The sequence below is a fragment of the Hippopotamus amphibius genome, chromosome 8 (assembly GCF_030028045.1).
Source record: "Hippopotamus amphibius kiboko isolate mHipAmp2 chromosome 8, mHipAmp2.hap2, whole genome shotgun sequence".
Taxonomy (NCBI): Eukaryota; Metazoa; Chordata; class Mammalia; order Artiodactyla; family Hippopotamidae; genus Hippopotamus; species Hippopotamus amphibius.
The window spans coordinates 9,520,183-9,545,854 of record NC_080193.1 but is presented as its reverse complement, the minus strand read 5'-3'; the positions used below and the strand labels follow the sequence as shown (position 1 = coordinate 9,545,854).

Genomic DNA, 25,672 nt, shown 5'->3' with positions numbered 1-25,672 from the left:
GACTCCCCCTCCCAGGATTAGCCAATTCCTAGAGATTATAAACAGCTCACCCATGAGCACGCTCTTCATCCAAACCATCCAAACCAACCAATCCAGAGCCCACACCTCAACTACCTCCTTGTCAGGCTCTCACCCTCCAGGCCACTATCCACCGGCCCTACTCACCCCAGGGCCAGATGTCAGACAACTAGAGCCAGTCCCCATGCTCAGAGCCTGCTGAAATTACTCAAGCTAGCCAATCCCCAGCCTGCTCACCCTTCCTCACCCGCTCCTTCCTGCAGAATCCACAATAAGACTCCTGTCCATGTGCCCTCCCCTCCCTCTGCCTCCGGAGCAGCCCCGGTGCTTCGCCATGTGGCCCCCATGGTTCAGCGTGCCTCCTCCTCTTGGGGTCGATGATAACAAACAAACCATCTCTTCAATGGCAACTGTCTCCTGATCTGTTGGCCTTATCATACCTGGGTAATCATGAAAGCTATTAAAATATTTAGGTGACTGAGGCAGCAAAACACTGAGATTAGCTTAACATCCATCGCTAGAGGACTGGTTAAAAAACATCACACACACATGATACACCCGTGCAAGGGAAATGCATGAAGTAAAGCATCTTCATTAACACGGAAAGAGGTCTACAGTAAAAAAAACACACACACACAAAAAAAACCAAGCAAAGAAACAAACAAAACCCGAGTCTTTAAATGATTTGTCCAGCCTGAGCTCCCATCTGTAACATTACACCTACAACCTAATCCCAATACATATATGGAATTAGGCCTAGAAAGGGTCACCAACAGGGCTGACCCCTGAGTGGCAGGATTCTGCGTCCTTTTCCTTGGTTTTTAAAAGCATTTTCAGTATTGTCTGCAATCTTCACAATATAATCATGAATTACTTTTCTAAATGGAAGAAGCAATAGGACATGAGCACGCACTCAATCAGCAAATACAAAAAAACTAGGATCTTTCACAAACTAGGATCTTTCTTTTCTATCCTTCCGATTCTCTCCTCACGCAGAGAGATCCCTGACAGAAGAAAGAATCCACGTGCCACCCCATGAAAACAGGCCACCTCACCATCCACCTCCCCCCCTCCTCCAGATGGGCGTGTCAGTCACAAGGGCAGGGCCGAGTGTGCCCCGTGCACCCTACGATCCCCAGCGTGCCGCCCAGGGCCTGACCCAGAGCAGGACTCAACGAAGGCAAGGCCAGCACGTGCGTGACAAGTTCAGGGGGAGAAAGAAACACCCGGTGACGTCCTACCTTGGTGATCAGGTCCGAGTGCCTGATGATGACTCGGATGAAGAACCTGTGGTCCGTGACCTCTGTGCCCTCTTTCACTCTGGCGGCGCCCAGGTACAGGTGCATCTTGTGGTTGGCGCAGGGCATGGCGGTCACGTCGAAGTTTCGCAAGCGGCTGAGCTCCAGCTGGAAGGCCAGGGCCGGCTCCAAGTGACGGTAGATGCGATCTTCTGCAAACTGTGGGCCGACCGGAGAGAGAAAACAGACAGACACACAGACACAGGCAGAGCTGGACAGTGGTACTGCGTGCCTGCTTGGTCCACGCCCCGTCCTGCATACCCCCTGGTGCTGCAGGTTTAGCGCTCAGGAACAAAGCACTCATGGTGTCCTCTAATCATGAGCTCAAGAGATCTGGGATTTTGTGAAGGTCCAGAGGAGAGCCTGAAGCTGGAATCTCGTGCTGGCATCAGCCTCCCAGCCTTGGGGGAGCCTAGCTAGTCCCCAGCCCCTGTCGGCACCACCAGGCTATTCTCTATCTACCATCGCGGAGTATTTCTCAAGAAGTCGCTAAGCCTTAGTTTCCTTGTGGAAATTGTTCCCCAGAAGGCGGCAACTGACAGTGCTGGAGACTGAGCCCAGGAAAGAATGAAGAAGCTAAAGAAAGGATGGGTCTTAATGGGAATGAAACTTTTTGGTGGTGTCTTGGATCTGTGCTGGGAACAAGCCCACCTATTCTAGAACAGGGATGAACAAACTTTCTCTTAACAGGCTAGAAGACTGATGGAGTATACAGTCGGTCACAACCACAGTCTGCCCTCCAGTTCCACATCTGCGGATTTAACCAACCACAGGGATCCCATCCGCAGTTGGATGAATCTGAGAATGCGGAATCCTCGGACACAGAGGTGCTGACTGTACTTGATTCAGCCGCTGGAGCGAGAGAGCCACGGGATACAGTAAGTGATTGATGGGTGTGGCCTGTGTCCCAATCAAACTTTGATTATAAAAACGGAGGCCAGCCTGCAAGCCACAGTTAGCCAACCACTGTTCTAGAAGGACATAAGAAAAAGAGGTCGGGAGAACCATCTTACAGAGTCACACCAGCAAGTACAAGTATCCAGGTGAGACGGAAACATGCAGTGAAGGCTCAAAGGGTGGGAAACACGAAGTCTGAGCTCCACACAGAAACAGGAGGCTCTCATTGGAAATATCAGCCCAGAGGAAGGCTGGAGTCTACACAAAATTGCATGTTCTAGAATATGGGGGTACCACAAAAACTAGGGACTATACTCTTGCTGAATATCAAAGACCCCCAGGGAAGAAAGAAGCAATTCACCGCTCTTTGTCATACCTCGTCTCTGGCTCTGAATGTGAAAAACTTGGGAAATTCTTTCTGCAAAAAGAAATCCATAGGAAAGACAAATTAAGCAAGACTCATTTAAATATCTGCAGACCTGTTCTGCGATTTTTAAGCATAACCCAGTCCACGTCTAGAATGAATCATTTGGAAAGCCATCTCTTCTCCACCAATTGGTCTTTCCCACCCCAATCCACAGAGTCAACGTCAGATACATGGCACAGAGTCTTGAATGTGAAAAACTTGGACGCACTGTGCATTGGACTGACCTCTTGGGCAATCAGGAACGTGATTCTTCGGAGTCCGTACTCCACAAGGATGTTTTTCTGCATCCCAAAACCAAAAACACAACGGGGTCATATTTGGCAACAAAAAGGAATGAAGTCCTGATACATGTTACTACCTGGGTGCACCTTGAAAGCATGCTGAGTGAAAGAGGCCAGTCCCCAAAAACCTCATATTGTATGAGATTCCATTTATCCCATTTATAGGCAATACCCAGAATGGGCAAAACCATAGAGACAGAAAGCAGATTAGTGGTTGCCTAGGGCACGGGAAAGGGTGTCGGGTTGAGAGAAAATGGGGTGACTGTTAATGGGTACAGGGTATTTTGGTGGGGGTGGTGAAAATGTTCTAGAATATATGATAAAGATGGTTACACAGCTCTATGAATATATAGTAGTCCCTCCTTATGCATGGGGGATGACTGGAACCTCGGATAGTACCAAACCCTGTACATACTATGTTTCTTCCTACATATACATACCTATGATACAGTTTAATTTACAAATTAGGTATAGTAAGAGACTAACAACAACAACAGAATAGAACAATTAGAGCCACGTACTGTAATAAACGTTATGTGAATGTGGGCTGTCAAAATATTTTTGTGTACAAATTTTTTTTTAAAGATTGATTGATTGATTGATCTTTGGCTGCGTTGGGTCTTTGTTGCTGTGCACAGGCTTTCTCTAGTTGCGGTGAGTGGGGGCCGCTCTTTGTGGTGGTGTGAGGGCTTCTCATTGCCGCAGCTTCTCTTGTTGCGGAGCATGGGTTCTAGGCGTGCGGGCTTCAGTAGTTGCAGCACGTGGGCTCAATAGTTGTGGCTCGCAGGCTCTAGAGCACAGGCTCAGTAGCTGTGGCACAGGGGCTTAGTTGCTCCACGACACGTGGGATCTTCCCAGCCCAGGAATCGAACCCACGTACCCTGCATTGGCAGGCGGATTTCCAACCACTGCGCCACCAGGGAAGCCCCGTGTACAAATTTAATGCCTTTTCCATCTTAACTAAGCACTTATCTCTCACTGTGGCCATAACGTTTGCCGTTTAGGGTGTGACAGCAAAAACAGCATGCATTTCTTTTTCCTTCGTCACAATTTCATGGATGGAAGATTCAGTCTTACCATAGATCTCAGCAACTCAGCATACATTTTGTTTCCTTCCTTATCAAGTCAAGAACTTTCACCTTTTCACTTAAAGAAGCACTTTACAGCTTCTCTGCGGCACATCCAACTGCCAGCATCGTTCCTCTTGCACTTTGGGGGTGTAATCAAGTAAAATACGGTGACAACATAAGTACTGCAATATGACAGTTGATGGGCTAACCGAGCTGACTACTAAGTGACAAAGGATGGCTACGCTTGGACCAAGGGATGATTCACATCCGGGCAGGATGGGGCAGGATGGTGTGAGATTTCATCACGCTATTCAGAATGGCATACAACTTAAAACTTACAAATTGCTTATTTCTGGAACTTTCCATTTAATATTTCTGGATTGCGGTTGACTGCGGGAAACTGAAACGGTTGAAAAGGGGACTACTGTACCATGAAGCACTGAACTGTACACTTTAGATGGGAGAATGGTCTGGTAAGTGAATTATATTCAGTAAAGCTATTACAAATATATATACACATGTTACATATATATATCTTAACATTTCATGAACTTTTTAAGGCAATTGGTGGAAAGGGGAACTGTTATTTTTTTTTTTTTTTTGAAAAGAAGATATGCTGAGTAGAAAAGCCTGACACAAAAAAGTTCAAACTGTATGCTTTCATTTATACAAAATTCTAAAATACACAAAACTAATCTCTACTATTAGAAGTCAGGATAGTGGCTGGTCGTCTCTGGCGGGGGAGGGGTAGTGATGAGAATGCGCTTGGGAAGGGGCTCAAGAAGGAGGCAGAATATCCGTTCCCTGATCTGAACACTGGTCACACTTGGGAATTCCCTGTGCAAATGCATCAGGCTGTACACTAATGACGTGTGCACGTCTGTGTATATTCAATTTCAATCCAAAATTACCCAAGAAAAGTACTAAACTGTTTTTAGTTGCTCCCTAAAAGAAATAAATATGAGGGTGGGTTAAAAATTATCCACACTCTGGCTGTAGAATTTACAGAAGTTTTAATATAATCAGAGTGCAGATAATTTCTGAGTCCCCCTCGTGCTGGTATGTATAGTTCTCTGGGGAAAGGGAAAAAACCCAGAAGACCAGAGAATAGGGATATTTAATTTGTCCTTGTGATAAGGAAAATTATTAGGGGAAATGAATAGTCTTAGCCCATTTCAGAAGGAGGTAAGGAGACATACACAAAAAAATACTTAAGAGAATGCAGGTTGGAAAGAAAACAGGATCAACTGGAAAATGAAGAGGATTCTACTGGGAACCTGAGTACTGTTCTCAGTTAAAGGTGTGCGTAAACGTACAAGTGTGTGTATGTGTCTGCAAATGTGTGCATATGTATCTGCTGAGTGTAAAAATTTGCAAATAATATAGAAATATGTAACATTCAAATGTCTCTCCACTCCCTCGTAGGTGTATATCCTGTTAACGCTCCTCTCTTTGGCATGTTGTATATATACTGCAGACACTTACTTGTACAGAGACACATACATTGAATCTTTTCTAGCTCATAGCTATCCTATCTGGTTGATACATAGAGGGCTGTTTCCTTTCCTCCCACAGCCACCTGGCCCCCCAGGGCACAGCTGTTTGCAGGTGATTCTGACACCCCGCCACTGCCCCCTCGGGGGGAGGACCACCAAATATTTTGAGCATCATTTGATTTGGTTGGGGGCAGGCAAACTGCCAACTGCTCAAATGTCACCTTATCTAAGCCATGGGATGCCAAGCTCAAAGTCCAGGAAGGACGTCAGCTGCATTAAGAAACAGGCTGGAGGGAAATATGCCAGGATTCTCACAGTTGCTGCCCTGATGGTGAGGCAAGTGCTTCAGATCTGCCTGTCCCTTCAATATTTTCTTCAATATACATCAGTACACTGTGGATGAATCACGTACGGCGAAGTACATCCCTAACAATAATATCCCTGCGCTTTCACGGCATCATCCGTGCATTATTCACCCAATACCTCCTGCCTAGGCCAGGCCCTCTGAGGGATGCCAAGTCAGAGGAGGTAAAAGGTGTCCCTCCCACCAGGCCAATATGGGGGTTACAACACATATACAGACAAATGCACTAAAAAGCAACAGCTGAAAATTTCCAAGTGTTCTTAAAGTTGAGACCAAGTCAGGAGGGTAAAGAACTGACAGCCATACAGTGTGCCTGGCAGGTGTGATTAATTTATGAGCTTAAGCATCCTATTTTATAGATGTGCAAACTTAAGGATCAGAGAGGTAAAGTAACCTGCTGGAGGTCACACAGCACTTTCCCATTAGTTCTACTACCTACACTTGCCAAGCTGCTCCACATCTGTTTGCAGCTGGGGTCACTGAGCATATGTAACAGCTGTCCCTACTGCTGGGTAAGAATCCATGCTGGCAATGGCCACCACATGTTTATAAAACCAACCCACAGTTATTTGCACACGCAGTTGTTTATGTAAGTAACTATTTTAAAATTGTGAGTTTTCTGGCTTATTCCAACAGAAACATTCCCCCAAACTCCAAAACTATTGAATGTGTGTTCCGTGCTAAGCAGTGTATATACTGTGTCATCTCATCATGGAAACACCCGGGGAGAGAGAAATGCCACGCTCGTGTTATTGGGGAAGAAGCTGAGGTTCTTCCACGTTCAGCCACCTTTGCCCAAGGTCACCAGTGGAGCAGAGCTAGGATGGAGCAGAGCACAGCCAGGTCTGTGGCTCTGAAGCACTCAGCCGAACTCGGGCAAGTGGACCCCTCACCAAGACAGCCCCTCCTCCTTCTCCAGGGACCGAGAACCAGAGGCTGCCCAGTGTACCTTGGACTGCACAAATGTCCGGAAAATCGGCACCAGCTGCTCATCCTCCAGGTGGTCCGCATACTGGAGGGCCACGTTCAGGATGTGGATGGGCTCCTCTCGGGGGCTCTGGGTGAAGAAACCAAGAGCAGGAAGTAGAAGGGCCAGGGCCCCAGCCACCCCCTCCTTGGCTTGCTCCCTGTTCAGACACTCACCTTGTTGTCGTCCTCAGAGTACAGGGAGGTACGGGCCTTGCTGAAGAGGGGGGTGTCCCTGGGCACGTTGGCAAAGCAGGAGACGACCTCGTCAAAGTTCCTGGGGGCATGGGGCAGAGAGGGAGGGCTGAGGGGCCACAACCCCACGAGGTCGTAGGTCAGACCCTGACCCTCCCTCTTTCCCAACCACCACTCTGCACGCTCATCCAAGTCTGTGCAGAATTCCTGTGATTCCTGATTAGGTCCAAGGCCCCACCGATGGGGTCTTTCCCAAAAGGGAAGAACGAACCTATGTGATTTGAGATGGTGAATAAAAGAAATGATTCCAGCACTTTGGGGACATGGCTGGGGTCCCCCTTTTACTAGCTGGGAGACCCCTGCAACCCCATCTCACTTCTCTGAGTCAGCTGAGGCTGACAAAAGTAATCACTACCTCTCCCAAGGCTGTTGTGAAGATATAATTCAGGCATGATGCATAATACACGGGACCAGGTTGGAAAAAAGGGCAACGATGCTGACATTTTTGAGCATGTTATTTAGACATCAATTATAGTTTAAATACAATATTTTATATATATTATCTTGTTTAATTATCCTGGTGACCCTATGAAGTAGGGCCTTCTCTTATGCCCATTATACAGATGAGAAAAGGAAGGTACAAAGAGAAATCCTTTGTTCAGTCTTACAGTCAGGAAGCAGGGCAGAGCCGGATTCAAAAGCAGGAGGCGCTGACACAAAAGCCCACACTTTTGATGATATTATTATTCTATTACTATTCACTCGCCGTGCCGTGTGTCTGGGCCACCCCCACTTGTGTGTGCGACGAACGGGTGGGAGTCAGGAGAAGCTCACTCAATGCCTGTGCATGGGGTGTTTTGGGGAGACTGAGCCACGCTGGGTACCTGATGAAATCCTCGAACCTCTGGAAGGCAACCATGGCCCCCATCCGCTGGGACTTGGGGGAGAAGCCACTGTCCATGAAGAGCTCCGTGCTGTGTCTCAGCAGCTCAGGGTTGGTGACACTGATGGGCACGGTCATCCTGCAGGGGGGTGGGAAACGGGGGTGAGGCAGCGGCCCACAGATCTGGCCCCAAGAGCTGTTCCTGCCCTGGAAGCGTCGGGGAGCCAGGCCCGCACAAGAGCCTTCCCAAAGAGCGTGGCTTAGAACAGGCGCGCAGGAAGGGCCAGGGCTAGAGGCCAGGGGCTCAGGAGTCTCGTCTGATTCCTCAGGACCTGGTACAGACGAAAAGCTCAACACATGAATGAATGAATGAATAAATGATACGGGCATGCATGCAAGTCTAGTCCCAACATGGTCACCCGATAAATCCAAAGTCATGAACTCAGCCACAGAGAAGGAACGCTCTCGGCCCCAGTTTCTCCTGGAGAGCCCCAGCCCTGGGTGGCTGGTGAGGGGTCGGGTTCGGTTCAGAAAGGTACTCCAGGCCTCTGCTCCCCTAACCCCTCCACTCCATCAAGCCTGCCCTACAGACAGGGTCAGAAACCAAAACTGACACCCGGCCAGCAGTCCACTGGCGTTGAGGCAGCCACGGCCCCCAGGCCTGGCTGCGCGCCAGGAGCAAATCCAAACGGGTCCCCTGGGCAGTTAGGATCAGGCCCTGGAATCAAGCAAAGGAGGTGCTGTTTATCAAATGGGGGCGGCAAAGAGTCAACAGAGCAGGCCCGAGGCTGGTCTCCTGGAAAAGAGACCTGCTTGCAAGGCCGGCCCTGGGCTGGTGTCCAGGAACTCGGGGATCCCCCCATTCCCTAAATGACGACGGAGGCTCACTGTGCCCAAACTGTACTATGCGGTTTATGCTGAGCTTTCCTTCTGGACACTAGGATTTTAGTACGTGCTCAGCAGCAGGTGCCCACGTGACCGGCTCCCAGTCGAAACCCTGGTGTGGAGTCTCTGACCAGCGGCTGGACGACACTGCACACACAGCATCACGACGCCCCGCTGGGAGAATGAAGCCTGTCCTGGGTGATTCCACTGGGAGAGGACTGTTGGGACCTTGCGCTGGGCTCCTCTGAACGTGACCCCACGTCCCTTTTCCCTTTGCTAACTGGGCTTTGTGTCTTTCGTTATAATAAATCATAGCCGTGAACGGGACTGCACGGAATCCCGGAAATCTTCCTAGCGAACTGTAGAAAGCACAGATGCTCCTGGAGACGCCCGGTCCAGGTGGGGCAGGGCCTGTGTGCGCCTTCCTGTTGGATACCCCTGACATCATCAGCCAGGCCCCCTGAATGAATGAATCCCAGACAGCTGAATGCAGGGGTAACAGGCTGCTGTGGCGGCACGGGCTGAGCTGGACCCACAGACGGACTCTGCGGCTCCAGACAGACTCTAGTCCATGCAGCATTTTTAATATACTCCTTATACGTGATTACCTGTGCACACTGAAAAGTTAAGGATCTTTTTTTTTTAAGTCTAGATTTCCTGCTTCTCTTAGGAAAAACACGGAAAGGGTTGGCTTCACTGAGCTTTTCTGGAACTAGAACAGCAGCCGCTCCGGCACTGCCATGTTCTCAAGTTCCCCCCTCTTGCGCCCCTTGGGTTTGGACCGAAGGCCTGCTGGCCCCTCGCCTGACCTCCCCCTGGTCCCACGACCCAATCCACAACGTGCCTGGCTCTACAGACCCAGGTGTGGAGGGTCTAGCCAGGCCCTGCTGGGAGGTAGGACCTCACCCCTCATGACCTCCCCAGAGGCCTTGAAGAGCAGGGCTGACGGGGCAGCCGAGGTCACAGGTCCCGAGTAAGCTGCTGGCCCTCCCAGCCAACAGCAACGGTGAGGGCCTGAGACAGCCAGGGGAGCCCTCCAGGGTCCTCAACGTCTCCCTGGCCGATAATAACGCCCTGTGTCGATACTGAGGGTCACAACCAATAGCCCGGACACCCATGTAGGTTCTTCCAAGAAACAAGGCGTGAGTGACCCCCAGCCTTGAGAGAGTGGCCCTCCTTCCCTAACCGGGTTGAACAGCTGTGACAATGAAATCCAAAGGCAAAGAATTCTTCCTCAGGGGCAGACAAGTCCAAAAACTCTTACACCACCCCTCCCACAGACCCCAAAATGATCCCAGGCCCCCAAAGAGTCAGTCCCTTTTTCTCTCAATTGAGCAAATGTCACAATTTTTTTTTCAAAGAAGGCTGAATGAAATAGAGTGTGGAAGCACTCAGCGTAGGTCTCAACCCACGTCATGCCATCAGACAGTAATAATAGCATCAGTCATGACCATCAAAGGGATCCTTAATATTCATCCACTTTCTGCCTCTCAGGCACGGTCCTAAATGCTGTCTTTTACCTTATTTCATTTACTCTTCACCATGGTCTTGGACAACTCTGTCCAACAGAACTTTCTGCAGTGATGGAATGTTCTAGAACCACAACATCCAACATGGCAGCCACAGGCCCATGTGAGCTTGTGACTACTGCACACTTTAAATGCAGCTGGTATGACTGAGGAACTGAATTTTTAATATAATTTTAATGCATTTTAATTTCAATATCCCACAGGCGGGTAGTGGCTATCAGAACGGACAGGGCAGGTGTAGGAGGTAGGCACTGGATCACCTCCATTTCACAGAGGAGAGAGCAAAGGTGTGGGGAGACGCCAAGGTGGGGAAACAGTGTGCCTGACGTCTCCCAGCAGTTCCCAGACATCCCTGCTGAGTCCCTCCAGAGACAGGACCATAGTGGTCATGGAGAAAAGGAACACAAGCTGCCCCTCCCCCGGGGGTGGATACCACTCTGTACCGGTTTGGGTGGGAGGAGGGCAGCATGAACTGGAATTCCACCACGCAGGTGCCGTCTGGGAGCTGCCGGTGCTGCAGGCTGGTTAACTCATAGGCAATGTAGCCCCTCCGCACATAAACCTAAGGAAACAGAAGCACGGCAGACAGAGTGCCCTCAATACCTGAGAAAACTCAGGCTGAAGGGTCCCAGAAACAATCTCAAAAGATGATCCTTAAAGTAGTAGCTAAGGGCAAATTTGCTCACTCTTCAGGATGCTACTTTCTCTGCAAAGGGCTAGACAGTAAATATTTTAGACTTTTGTGGAATATATCTTTATCACAACTACTCAGTTCTGCTGTTGTAGCTCATTTGTGCCACAGATAATATGTGAGTGGGCATGGCTGTGTTCCAATAAAACTTTATTTACAAAACCAGGCAGTAGGCCAGACGTAGCCCACTGACTATAGTTTGCTACCTCCTGCTCTAGAGGAACGCTGTCCAACAGAAATATAACACAGGCCACATAGGCAATTTTAAATCAATCTCAGATTCTCTAGCAGACACTTAAAAAAAGGACAATAGGTAAAAATAATTTAAAAAATATATTTCACGTCATCCGCAATACCTAAAATATTATCATTTCAACATGTGATCAATTTTAAAAAACTGAGATTTTAAATTCTTTCTCCATACTAAGTCTTTGGAATCCAGCATGTACCTTACACTCTGAGCACAGCTTAATCAGACTGACCACATTGCAAGTGCTCAAAAGCCACGAGTGGCCAGTGGCTGCCATACTGGACCACACGGTTCTAGAGTCTAAGCACTGGGAATTTTTTTAACTGAATAGGGAAGCCAGGGACTGTGCGGCAAAAGTTAACACAGCAGACCTAACTGCTATTCTTTGAAAGGCCTGCTGGCAAGGCTGGTCCTTGGCTAGCATCTGAGAACTCAGATTTGGGGAGGATTCCCACCATGCCCAGGTAAGAATGGTTGACGGTGCCTAAACTATGCAAACAATATGATTTATGTTGAACATGTGTTTCCTTTCTGGGAGTTTAGAACTTTGGTATCTGCCAGGCAGAGGGTGCCTATGTGACCAGCCCCCAGTAAAATCCTGGGTGCTAAGTCTTTAACGAGCTTCTGTGGTAGACAGCTTTTACATGTGTTGTCATCATTTGTTTACCAAGGAATTAAAAGTGCCTAGAGGACCACAGGAAGCCTGTGTGTGGTGTCCTCTGGCCTTCACCCCATGAGCCCTTGCCCTCTGCTGACTCTGCTTTGTATCCTTTTGCTGTAATAAATCACAACCGTGAGCACATCTATATGCTGAGTCCTGGGAGTCTTCCTAGAGAATCAATGACCCTGGGCGTGGTCTGGGGGGACACCGGATACATTGCGAGCAGGGACGAAACTCTACACAGCTCAAGAGTTGTTTACAATGCTCATCTTGAGTCAGGAAAAAAAGGTTGGATTCTAGTCAACGAAACTGCCCAACAAAGTGAGGGAATGTGTAAAGAAAGCATCCTAGAAAAATCGCTCCCAGAAATAAATGGGATTTGGCACTTTATTGAGTGGGAAAGGTGAGCTGCTTCTTTCCATCTGACTTAGGACCCCTCGACCTAGAACCCCCGCAATTAGGACAGGTGTTTGGATGCTGGGTGACAGTGCTGATTGATACTCACATCTGGTGCTTACTCATTTACCTTCAAACCACCCTGTGAGGTCGGCATTACTATTCCTATCTAAAGCACAAGAATCTAAAAGTCCAGAGATGGAAAGCAACTTGTCACAGGTCACGCAGCTCAGACCTTCGCATATGTTGTCCCCGTTGACGCATCTTTCTGCCTCTCCTTCCCACTAATTCCTATTCGCTCTTCAGAAGCTTTCACATCACTTTCTCACCAAAGCCTAAGTTGAACCTCCTGATAAGGTTAAGTACTGCCATGCAATTTTTTTTTAATAAATTTATTTATTTATTTTTATTTATCGGCTGCGTTGGGTCTTCGTTGCTGCACACGGGCTTTCTCTAGTTGCTGCAAGCGGGGGCTACTCTTCATTGTGGTGCGCAGGAGGCTCCTCATTGTAGTGGCTTCCCTTGTTGTGGAGCATGGGCCCTAGGCGCGTGGGCTTCAATAGTTGTGGCACATGGGCTCAGTAGTTGTGGCTCACAGGCTCAATAGTTGTGGTGCACAGGCTTAGTTGCTCCGTGGCATGTGGAATCTTCCCAGGGCGGGGCTGGAACCCGTATACCCCGCATTGGCAGGCAGATTCTTTACCACTGCGCCACCTAGGAAGTCTTGCTATGCAATTTTTATCACGGCCTGCATCTTCCCTTTGTGGCCCTATCACGTGTATAACGAAAGAAATACTAAGTTTTTATTTATTTGCCTTTATTTGTCTCTCCCCAACCAGAGAAGCTCCACCAGAGCAGAGACTACAGTTATTTTCTGATGTATCCCCAACAACTGGAATACAGCAGGTCTCAATAAATATTGGTGAAAATTGGAGAGAGAAAGAAGAAAATTGGTAACTACTTAAGAGTTGTATAAGGTCTCACTGCTGAAAACAAAGAGCAGGGCCTGGAGGGCTTCTTGGAATTGAAACCGGTGGGAAGGGTAAAAATTGCAGGCCCAGGAGACAGTGGCTAGAACATGCTCACAAGCCCAAAATGGTCTCCTTGGAGACCCACTCAACCTTCCGGCATCAGGATGTGTGACCCATGGGGTCTAAAAGATGACAGAAGAATGGGGACCACAGGGGGACTGAGACTCCAAGATCGGAGGGTAAAGAAATGAGGCGAAATCACCAGGGGAAGAGAGTCAAGTTGAAAACACCCATCATCTCATATCTCCTTGAAAGGATTCTAAGACAGACCTAATGCGAATCCTGGTTCTGCTACTTTCGAGCTGTGTGACCTTAAGCAAGCCGCTTCACCTCTCTGAGCCTCTGTTCCCCTCTCCCTGAGATGGGTATACGTAACAGGACCTACCTTGTAGAGAGAATGATAAGACTGCGTTTGCCAGGCACGCGGCCCGGGGTCAGGCGTGTGGCGGGTGAGCAGTGGATGCTGGGACCGGCATGGCCAGTATTGGTGCTGTTATGGGGGCCTCTCTCCTACATACCTCCAAGGATGCCATGCAGACGACTTTGTTAGTGTGATAGAAGAAAGTGGGCAGGACATCAAATATGGTCGTTTCTGAGAGTATTAATTTCTACAGGAAATGGAAAGGGGGAGAAAAGGAAAAGGGAATGTCAACAAGTTCTAACCAGCAGTCGGATAAGCGGCAGGGATGGGGGCAGGGTAGAGAGGCTGGTCGTGTTGTTATCATGAAAGCTGCCCACTTCCCAGGCCCACGAGACCTGAACGTGGAGGCAGTTTTGGGGTGACGGGTCCCAGGGCTCCCAGCTCCAGATGCAAAGGAGCTTGTGCATGAGGCAGATGTAGGGGCTGGTGAGGGGCCCTGGGAAATGAAGCCATGACCCAGCCATGTGAGTTTCCAATAAGCTCCATCGCACGTGAATGTCTAACACCACACCTCCTGGGAAAGCCTTACTGCCTCAGGCTCTGTCCATCCTGGAGGACTCAACCCCTCCCAGAGCCTCCCCTGGACCCCCTTGGGCAGCCCCAGCCACGATGGATTAAACCACTGGTGTCAGCGACTGCGCCCTGCACCCAAGCACCAGCCATCGAGGGCAGGGGGAGCCAGCTTCCCCACCCCCATGCCCCACTTGGGCCACAGCATGTGCTCTGTGCCAAGTGGACGGATGGAGACAGCCTCACCTTGAGGTTTTCCGGGCAGAACTGGTGGCCATACAAATCGATGGCAGACAGGAAAATGGACTCCACCTGGTTGTGCCTCAGCTCATAGGAGGGGAGGTGGGAGGCAATCAGGACCTGCAGGGGGAGGGGACGGGGGAGGGCTGGGGTGAGCCACCCTCACAGGGGAGAAGCCGAGGGCCGGGTCCTGCAGCGGAGGGGCCGTGCACGGTGGGGGCCGAGCGTGGGGGAGGACGGCAGCCCGTGACCCCATGCCCAGTGCAGACCACAGCCGGTGACCTACCTGCCTGGCTCGGAGAGCCACCTTGCAGTGCTCGCTTTTGCTCAGCTGAGTCAGCTCATCGAGGATGGAGATCAGCTCGTCGGACAGGGAAGGGTCTGGGCCACAGAGCTCATCCTTTGGGGGACAGAAATAAAATCCAAATGGCTCTGCTCCAACCGGAAGGAAACAGGTGAGCACTCACCCTCGGCTGGGGGTGGGTGCGGCTGCCCCAGCAAATCTGCACAGCGTGATACACATACCCTTAGCCACTCTCCACCAAGTACCCCCCTATTCATTCATTCACCCATTCATCCACCCTGAAACATGCCCTAAATTCCTGGCATGAAGGAAAACAAAACTAAGACTCTGCCTGCATCACCATTAATGGCCAGCACTTAGCAGGTACTTACTATGGCTGGGCAAGCAGCTAGACCCTTTCCATTCATTTCCTCAAATGCCCCCAACCCACCAAGTTACTATATGATCCCCATTTTACAGATGAGGAAACTGAGGCTCAGAGAGGCAATGTGCCTTGCCCCAAGGCTACCAAGCATGTGCAAGACAAAGCCAGATTTCAACCCAGGGCTCTCCTGTACCGAAGGCCCCTCACTCTTTCCCCTGCACATCACTACCTGACTTAAGGGGTTCAGTTTGAGAGAAGAGGGATGAGGGTTAATAGAGGCAGGTATGAACAAAGAGTAAGGGCCACATGGGAGTCTCTGGTGAGGGTGTGTAAGCCACCCTCCGGGAGCCCCGGCATTGGGGGAGCACCCAGAGCCTGGAGAGGTCAAGGGAGGCCTCCGGCCAGAGAGATCTAGAGGCGAAACTTGCAGAAGAGGGAGGGATGAGGGTTCCTGTGTGCATCCTTCCTCTCTGCTTCTGAACAAGGGACCTTTCTGCTGGAGACCAGGGCTGCGTGCAGCTGGTCTTTGCATCTCCTCTTATGTCCTAAGTGCAAGAAGGGTTTGGGCATGGCTCAGAGCTGATGCTCCCTCAGTACCTGCTAAGACAGAACAATGACTGCTGGGAATCTGAATGCCTGGGCATCACGCCCCCCCACCCCTGCACCAGGCCATTCTCCAAGCAGTCACCAGATGGTGGGGTCATTCTTTTCTACATCTGCTTCTGCATTTTCCTAATTAGAATGAGCCCATACTGTTTTTACACTCTGTTTTTATAACCAGAAAAAAAATTTTAAACATATTAATATTTCACACTTGTACACAAACACACAGCATGTCAGTGCCGAAAAAAGCTCGTGGGAAATTATTCTAAACCTTCTCTCCCTCCCGAATTCTGATCCGCTTTGTGTTATCAAACAGCAGTGTTGTTACTCTCCAGCCTTCCACCAGCCTTTGGCTCCAAGGATAGCACAGAATGCAAGTGCTGTCCAACAACCAGGCTAGTGGTTTTCTAAGAGAGGAAAGACTCAGGAGTTCCCTGGTGGCCTAGTAGTTAGGATTCTGGGCTTCTGCTGCAGTGGCCCGGGTTCAATCCTTGGTCAGGGAAGAGTATGCAAAAGCCATCTGGGTGGCCAAAAAATAAAAAACAAATAAGAGAGGAAAGACTCAAGACAAGTTTTGTATGAAAAATTACTAAATCTGGCCACCATACTCTACACACAAAAGTCCAAAATACTCTCTTTCTTGTTAACTTGTGTGAAGTGATCCCATTTTAGTTCACAGCATCCCGTTTTGTTTTCTTTGTTTTGTCACTAACAAAGTCCTATGACCAGTGAATTGACATTCAGAAACCAGGTTCCCTGTAAAGACTCAAAAAAATTTCAAAATTTCCAAGTAATCACTCAATTAACAAGTCTTTGCTCAAAATCTCTGAAGCATCAACTACCATCAAATGCAAAAAACTCACCATTTTCTAGCAAATGGAACCAAGAGATCCAGAAGGACAATGGACCTCACATATAACCCCAAACCATACCTGCTACAACACTTTTAGCCTCCTTCACCAAGAAACCTCCAGCAAGGGGCTTCCCTGGTGGCACAGTGGTTAAGAACCTGCCTGCCAGTGCAGGGGACATGGGTTTGATCCCTGGTCCAGGAAGATCCCACATGCCGCAGAGCAGCTAAGCCCGTGCGCCACAACTACTGAGCCTGCACTCTAGAGCCCATGAGCCACAACTACTGAGCCCCCGTGCCACAACTACTGAAACCCATGCACCTAGAGCCCGTGCTCTGCAACAAGAGAAGCCACCACAATGAGAAGCTCACACACCACAACGAAGAGTAGCCCCCGCTCACCGCAACTAGAGAAAGTCCCTGCGCAGCAACGAAGACCCAACATGGCCAATAAATAAATAAATTTATTAAAAAAAAAAAAGAAGCCCCTGGCAACGTTCTAGTTCTTCAACCTGGGGGCCATTCCACTAGGCTGTCCTCTTCCCCAGGCCATCACCATCTGGTGAACATTATTTTTAAGAACTTCATGCCCAGGACTTCCCTGGTGGTGCAGTGGTTAGGACTCTGAGTTCCCAACGCATGGGGCCTGGGTTCACACACATCCCACAGCTAAGGAGCCCGCGGGCTGCAACCAAGACCTGGTGCAACCAAATAAATAAATTAAAAAAAAAAAAGAACTTCATGCCCCAAAGAGAGTTATTATGTGCACAAAGGGTAGCCAACAGCAGAACAGCCCACAGACCCAAGCCCTGGCCTTCGACTGGTGAGCCGACTGTAAGAAATTACAGGCATCGTTTGCATTACAAACACTCACAGTTAAAAAGACTCTATGCAAAGGAGGTACTTTGAAAAGGGTTATAATTACTTTAGTAATGAAATTCCCCCCTGAGACTAGATATGTCCTTGGTCATAAGTTCCCAGTCCTGGCTGCCTGTTGCACTCACCTGGGGAGCCTTACCCCCCAATTTAATTTTGAAGAACTTCAAAAATATGGGAAATCAGTACATTGAAAATTATCCAGATTCAGCAATTGCTAAACTTTTACCGCATTTGCTTTTCTAGTAAGCAGACAGGTATGCCTGTACACATACCACACACGCACACTCGCTCTCTTTTTGAAAGTCAGTTGCAGACACCATGATCCCTCCCATTACTTCAGGATGTACCCCCTTAAGAAAAAAGATCTTTCCCCAGCTAACTGCAGAACTGTTAAAACACCCCCAAAATTGAACACTAAACCAATAATATTATCTATTATACAGAACCTGTGTAAACTTCCCATAGGAGAAGCTTTCAGAAAGTCCTAATCCCTGGGCCCCACCCCCCAGAAACCCTGAGTTAATGGACCAAGGGTGAGACCTGGGCATCTCTATTTTTTAAAAGCTCCCCCACCCCCACCCCCACCCCAGGTGGTTGTCAACTGCAGTGAGGATTAAGAGACTCTCACATTGCACTAGCAGATTTTTAAATGATCCTTTACAAAAATATCAACATTTGCTTAGGGTGTTAACTGCCCTATAAGCCCAGGGCCAAAACCGCCCCGTTTTGTAACGAAAGTTTGACGGGCACATCGCCACGCTCATTCATTCACACACTGTCTCTGGCCACTTTCACACTACAGTGGCAGGGCTGAGTAGTTTCAACACAGGCTGCATGGCCAAAGCCGGAAATATTTACTCTCTGGCCCTTTACAGAAAGAAAAACCTGCCAGCCCCTTCTGGCTATAAGCCAAGGCCAAGTCTCCGCTGCTGTCTGCTGATCCTGCCTTTTCCAAGTCATGTCAAGGAAAAAAAAAACCTCTAGCTATAAAGCATTGCTAATTATTATCTGGTAGGAGGAGAAATAAGAACAAAGACTCTCCATGCTTCACCAAGAAGGCAAGATGAAAGCCCTACCAGAAGACTTGGAATCCAACATCCCCTGACTAATCACAGCTCGTGACCCTGGAGCCAGGCTGCGGGTTCAAATCCCAGCTCTGCACTTATAAGCTGGGTGCCCTTGGGAAAGTGACTTCACCTCTCTGTGCTCTGTCAAAGGAGGGTGAGAACAGGACCCACCTCCTAGGGCCGCTGTGAGAATTAAGCGAGTCAGTATTTGTAAAGCATGTCAGGAGGGCCCGGCACGCAGCAGGTGCTTAGTCACGGTCCTCCCCAGGGGTCAACAAAACCTACCCACTGCCTAGTTTTGTAAACAAAGTCTTATTGGGACACAGCCACGCCCATTTGCTTACACTGTACCACGGCAGCCTTGAGAGGTCAGGACAGAGACTGTATGATGGGCAAAAATCTAGAATGTTTACTCTCTGACCCTTTCCAGAAAAGGCCGGTGGAGCCCTGAGCTACCCCCAACCTGGGGAAAGGGCGCCTTTTCCTGCTTACAATCAGCATAATCACCAGCTGGTTCTTCTTGGCCACCTGTGCGTGGGAGAAGATGCAGTCCAGCACCTGGGACATGTCTGGCTTCAGCTCCTCCCGGAGGTTTATCACGCACTTGTCGTAGTGGGCTGCAGGGAGACAAAAGGCCACGTGGAGTCAGGCTCGGGGCCCCGTCTGCCCCCGTGGGCTTGTCACCAGTGCCGGTGGAGGCGACTCTTGCCTTGTTGGAAATGGTGCTCGACTAGTAAATATCTTCGCAGGAGATCCAACACCACCGCCTTCATGTAGCCCCGGGTCCCGCTGCGGTATCTGGGGAGGAAGGGAAGGCTGCCTTAGTGATCAGCTCCACTTCCTGGGGCGCCTGAGTGATCCACAGCCAGCACTTTTATGATTTGAAAAAGGAGAAAACACTAATAAAGAATCTGGCAGCTGCGCCCTCTAATCCTTAGGGCTGGAGGGATGTGTGAGTTGGTTCATTTGTGCTAACTCTGCAAGCCGGAGGCAGCAATGACTTGCCCAAGGTCACATATCCAACCAGAGGCCAAGCCTGAGCCTTTGGGTGATGCCTGCCCGTCCCCAGAGAGAAGGAAAAACACTTACAGAGTTGGGATGCTGAAAGGGGTCAGCCTTGCATGCATGGTTGAAAAACAAAAATTTTCAATTAATCACCCAATGGATAAAGACAGATTGGAAAACAAAACTTGAAAGATTTACCAAAAGATCTCTGTGTGAATTTCACTTCCCTTTTAAAACCAAGTGGTATCCTGGATGCTCCTTAAGCCATTTCCTTTTCTAAACAATTTCAGAACACAAGGAATTGAGTTTCTAAGAGAATGGGATGCTGAGTTTTAGGAACATTGAAACCAGCTTTGCCCCAGCATCACCAAATGACAACCAAAGAGTAGGACTAAAATATTCTTTTATTCAAATGTGGTTTTAAACACACACACACACACGCAACATAGGGCAGAGCTTTGGGAGTTATGTTTAACACACAAAAAACCTGCTAGGGAATTTGATCTGTCTGTTCATTTCTTCTAGGCGTTTCCATTGCCAAAGGATGGGTTAGGGTTAGCGGTCAAAGTGTTCTGGGGAAGGGATTCCCCTCCGAGCCCTTGGCTGTGACTCTCACTTTGTGGGGAAACCAAACTCAAATCTCCTTCCTTGGCTGCAATCCTATATTGTCAGTGTGAGTCCCCATGAGCCAGGGGGTGCCCCGAAAAGGACGGCATTAGCCTGTAGTCCTATGTCCTCTGCACCTCTGAGAGTTTCTGGCACTTGGCTAATATGCGCTGAGTTAATTCACTGCAGTCTGAGAATGTGTGGATTCTGTCCTTAGAGGCAAAGCTTTCTTGCTAGGTAAAGTTTTCATGCAAAAGGGCAGTTCTTTTTACCATCAGAATAGTTCTCCCTGCTCAAGAACTACTTAAGATACAATACAAATTCTTCACCAACTCCTCCTTTGCAAGATCCCCAGACCGCAAGGATAATTTGTATAATCCTTTACAACCTATAAAGCCATCTCATCCCATTGTCTCACAATCAAAGCTACCACAAGGACTCCCTGTGTGTCAGCACTTTACAAAAATTAATCTGCTCGTAGCTCAAAATGATTTATGGCATGTGAAGTGTTTTTATTCTCATTCCAACCTCAGACTGGCCACCTGAGATGCACAGAAGTAAAGGGTGTTGCTTTCTTCTGCTGTTAGGAAGGGCTATGCCGGGGCTGTAACTGGGGTATCGGACCCCAGGTACTGCCTCTCGGCTTGAGTCTGCCCTTAACGTAGCACCACACTGGGGCGATACACGGGTGTGACCACCACACCCCACAGAGGGCCCGGGACTCACTTCTGGACCAGCTGGACGATGCTCTGGGTGTTCATGAAGAAGACCTCCCGTTCGGCCTTCCGCTGCAGGGTGGCCGCGTGGCAGTCCAGGATGGTGGCTATCTGGAGGGGAAAACAGGACAGGTCTGGCCACTCAAACCACACAACCTGATCGCCACACAGCAGTAACCAGAAGGACCCATCACAGGCTCCCTTGGCGATCCCACCCGAGACGCATTCAAAATAAAAAATTCCAAGAGCCCTCTGGCCACCCAGAAAGAGCTCTGTGAATCTCGCTCAACCTCAATGTATGGCTTGAGGACTCAGGAGCTCAGAATTACAACAATCACAGAAAGACATGCACATGCGTACCATCCCTCTCCACAAATACAAATGCCCTGGGAAAGAGGAGAAGGGAATTTCCAACCCCAGGGAGCACTGAGGGTATTGGGTGGGGTGGGGTTCTATTTTCACAATTAGACAATGCAACTGGCATATGGTTTGTGGCAACAAAAATATGTTTAATGGAAATCTTTATCAATGACAAATTCCTAAAAGGTTCTAACATGTATTTTTGTCAACTGGGGTCCTTGAGAGATTTGTTTTCATTGTTTTTTTAATTGAGATAGAATTTATATACCATCATAGGTCCCTCTCTCCTTTTAAAGTGTACAGTTAATTCAGTGCTTTGTAGTATACTCACAGAGTTGTGCAACCATGGCCACTATCTAATTTTAGAGCATTTTCAACACGCCCCAAGAGAAATCCTACAGCCATTAGCAGTCACTCCCCATGCCCTCTGCCCCCAGCCCCTGACGACCACGAATCTTTCTCTTCCCCATGAATCTGCCAACTCTGGATGTTTCATATAAACGGAATCAGGCAACATGTGGCCTTTCACGACTGGCTTTTTTCACTGAGCATCACGTTTTCAAGGTTCATCCCTGGGGTAACATGAATCCGTGTTTCATTCCTTTTTACAGCCGAACAATACTCCAACTCTGGGAATAAAGTGACCTACACTGACCTCGAGCTCCCCAAATTACTGACACGTGGGGGGGCTGACGGTGATACAAAGTCCTTCCAGCCAGAAGGCACAAGAGTAAAAGAGAGGGCTCTTCTAAATGCAGGTTTCCTTTAAAATGCCTGATAAAAGCCACCCCTGAAAAAGGAACTAAATGAGGCCCATGTAGATTTATTAGAGATTTTTGATACTACCTGGGAATGGCTTCCATTCTTAAAAAATAATATATGTAGGTATAGCACCGAGATTATGACCTTATACAAAGCAGAGGGGGAGAATCAGGGCTACACACTGGCAGGAAAACCTCACTATGTCCTCTATTAAGTCAGCCAGCGTATTTTTGGAAAATGTTCACTCTATTTGCACAAACTGCTTACTCCTGTTCCAAATCTGCGTTTTACAGAGTGACACCTAATAACTGTTTATGCTCTTCTAGACAACTGCTGCTTTGGGGGAAATGCAGGGACTCTGCAGAGAAGGCATGAAGGAAAGCTCTCAGTCCCCAGCATCTCAGGCTGTACGTGTGCTCACAGAGCCCGGCTTGATCAGAGGCCAGATGCCCACACCGCCCGGGAGCCGAGTGTGGGGCTGCAGTGGGGGTGGGGGTGGCACCCACCTGCTGGCTGGGGAACTGGCACAGCATCGAGGTGATGTTGCTGGCATACTGGGCCATCACCCTGCGGACGGCCTTCTCCACAGGCACGGGGATGCGGCCCGACACGCTGGTCATGATCTCCTGCAGCTCCAGCAGCGGCAGCGTCGGGTGCCGGAGGGCTGCCAGGAGCTTCTGCACCCAGTCCTTCAGCTGCAGTGGGGAGCATGGTGTCGGCCCGAGGCTGTGCTGGGGGCGCGGGCACAGCCCCCCACCACGGGGCACCCAGCACGCTCAGCTTGCCCAGGCCCCACGCACGCAAGAGGCCAAAGGTCTAGACCCAGCGGCCTGTGCAACAGTCCAGAGTGGAACAGCCCCCTGACCACGGCAGGAATGGACACCTAGCTCCCCACCCAGGAAGGCCCCACTCCTCTCCTGGTGCATCCAAACAGCCAACCTGGTGTGAGGATAGAACATCAGGCCCTGGGGACGTCCCTGGTGGCGCAGGGGTTAAGAATCCGCCTGCTAATGCAGGGGACCCGGGTTCGATCCCTGGTCCGGGAAGATCCCACATGCTGTGGAGCAACTAAGCCCGCGAGCCACAACTACTGAAGCCCGAGCGCCTAGAGCCCATGCTCTGCAACAAGAGAAGCCACCGCACTGAGAAGCTCCCACACCACAACGAAGAGTATCCCCTGTTCGCCACAACTAGAGAAAGCCCACGTGCAGCAACAAAGACTCAATGCAGCCAAAAAAAAAATTTAAAAAAAAAGAATATCAGGCCCTGGGAAAAGCGAACGTTTGCGGGACACGTGCTTTGTGCCAGACACTGTTCTAGAAGCTGGATTTGCATGTTCTCCTTTGATCCTCAGAAACAACCCTATGAAGTAGGTATAATCATTATTCCCATTTTCCAGTTGAGGAAACTGAAGCACAGAGAGGTTAATTAAGTTACCCAAAGTCACCCAGCTAGTAGTATGCAAAGCCAGGATGCAAACTGAGGCCGACTCAGAGACTCTTAACAGGTACACTGCACTGCTTCCAGGTCATCCGGAAGCAGAACTGTTGACGGTCTTTGAATGGGGAGGATAACGACACCAACCCCGTAACGTGGTTGTAAGGTTTAAAAATGAAACCATGCACACACAGGCAAGTGCAAAGACTAAAAAATGTTGTAATTCTAGCAATTAGGCAGCATAACCTAGGGGCGAAGTGCATGGACTCTGAAGCCAGAGGGCCGGGGTTCAAGTCCTCAATTTGCCTCTTCATGGGTAAGACAAGGCAAATTTTGTAGCCTCTCTGTGCCTCAGTTTCCTCACCTGTTAAATGGAAAGAATAACAGTTCCTACCTCCTGGGTTGTTGGGAGGGTGAAATGACTTAAGGTTTGAGTACTTAGAGTAGGAGCCCGCACACAGCATGGCCCAGACAAGGCCTGGCCGCTAGTACCTGGACCACCATCACTGCGCTTGGCTTTTCTGGGATGGAATGTGATGTAGCACAGTTTTATAGCCACGGATGTTGAGTGTAGCAGGATGGGTTTTTCACAGAGGTCTGCATATTTGAGGACTTATTTCTCTACAGACAACGGGATCCTGGGGTGATGAATGGGGTTATGTTTCTGGACAAAGTCCCTTCCTCGCTGTCTCTTTAAGAGGGTGGCCCACATCGACTCCTTTCTTAACTTACTACATGAACATTCTCAGTGTTGAGCTGAACCAAACCCCCCAAAACAATGTCACCTTTACAATGGTTTATAATCAGAGAGAAATGTACACCGATGTTTACAATGGAACTGAGGAATTTCCTGAGAACAGGTCCTTGATAGAAACAACAGAGGAAGAATCATTTTCTCATATCTTACTTCAGTAGAGATCTCTGGGGGGACTTACCTGGCAAAGCAGTGGTTATGACTCTGTGCTCCCAATGCAGGGGGGCCCTGATCAATCCCTGGTCAGGAAACAAGATCCCACACGCCTGCCACAACCAAGAGTCTGCATGCCACAACCAAGAGTCTGCATGCCACAACCAAGAGTCTGCATGCCACAACTAAGGAGCCCGCCAGCCACAACGAAGACCCGGTGCAACCAAATAAATTAATTAAAAAAAGAAAAAAAAAGATCTCTGGGATCTTCTGGCTCTTCACATGGACCTAAGCGTGTGTGTGTGTGTGTGAGAGAAAGAGAGAGAGAGACATACCTACCCTGCACACGTGACCCACCTTGATACTAAAAATAGGTTCTGGCAGGCAGTAGCCATTCATAATGTTGGTCAGATTTTCCAGGACACTGTGAAAAACCTGGTGCAGTTTCTCTCCGAGGATGGGCAGCGTTGGCTGGGAGGGGAGCTCTCCTGTGTACGGCTCAGCCTGACGAAACACAACAGGACTCAGAGGTCAAGGCCACTGTGGCCTCTGAATGAGACAGACAAGCCAAGGGCCGAGGCAGATCTACCAACACACAACACACACAACATATACAATATACACGATATACACAAGGCGGTTAGGATGAAGCCTGGTGGGGAGGGGGTAAAAGAAGGAATCATTATTGGAAAGTGAAAATGGCTACATTCACACCCCTGTGTGAGGTTTCCAAATCTTCCTCTTTGCAAATGTCATAGTCAATTATGTACCCCAAATAATTCTGGAGGGCATTAGATGTGATTAAAAAAAAAAAAACATTCCCATGTTGAGATCTGGGAAGTCATTCTGGCTCCTACATGAGTTAACTTGAATTTCACGCTAGCTAGAGCAGCTTGTTTGTAGCCAAACGTACACTGTACATCTGCTTTAATTATTAAAGCAAAGGGCGCACGGACCAGAAGTCAAGAATGTCCATGTTAAAAATAAAGATGCAGGGGCTTCCTAGGTGGCGCAGTGGTTAAGAATCTGCCTGCCAATGCAAGGGACACAGGTTCGATCCCTGCTCCAGGAAGATCCCACATGCCACGGAGCAACTAAGCCCGTGTGCCAAAAAAAAATAAAAATAAAAATAAAGATGCAATGCCTTCCTTCCTGGGATGCCAATGCTGGTTCCCCCTTTGACGACAAGATTCCGTTCCCAGGTGCCTAGGCCATACTGACTCGCTGTGTACATGCTGATCTGTTTGTGTGCACGCACGTGTGTGTGTGTGTGTGTGTGTGTGTGTGTGTGTGTGTGTGTGTG

At 49.0% G+C, this 25,672-nt stretch overlaps 1 protein-coding gene across 1 annotated transcript in view; it reads right to left on the bottom strand.

Annotated features, from left to right (window-relative positions):
- The window catches only part of ACACB (acetyl-CoA carboxylase beta), a 113,566-nt gene that overhangs the window by 29,537 nt on the left and 58,357 nt on the right, over positions 1-25,672 (bottom strand). The window contains 15 exon segments of the mRNA XM_057745912.1: positions 1,260-1,475; positions 2,590-2,631; positions 2,865-2,921; positions 6,801-6,908; positions 6,995-7,094; positions 7,897-8,034; positions 10,753-10,871; positions 13,857-13,946; positions 14,516-14,629; positions 14,796-14,909; positions 19,069-19,202; positions 19,205-19,374; positions 20,914-21,014; positions 22,532-22,720; positions 24,727-24,873. Coding sequence (XP_057601895.1) covers positions 1,260-1,475; positions 2,590-2,631; positions 2,865-2,921; positions 6,801-6,908; positions 6,995-7,094; positions 7,897-8,034; positions 10,753-10,871; positions 13,857-13,946; positions 14,516-14,629; positions 14,796-14,909; positions 19,069-19,202; positions 19,205-19,374; positions 20,914-21,014; positions 22,532-22,720; positions 24,727-24,873 — 1,839 coding nt within the window.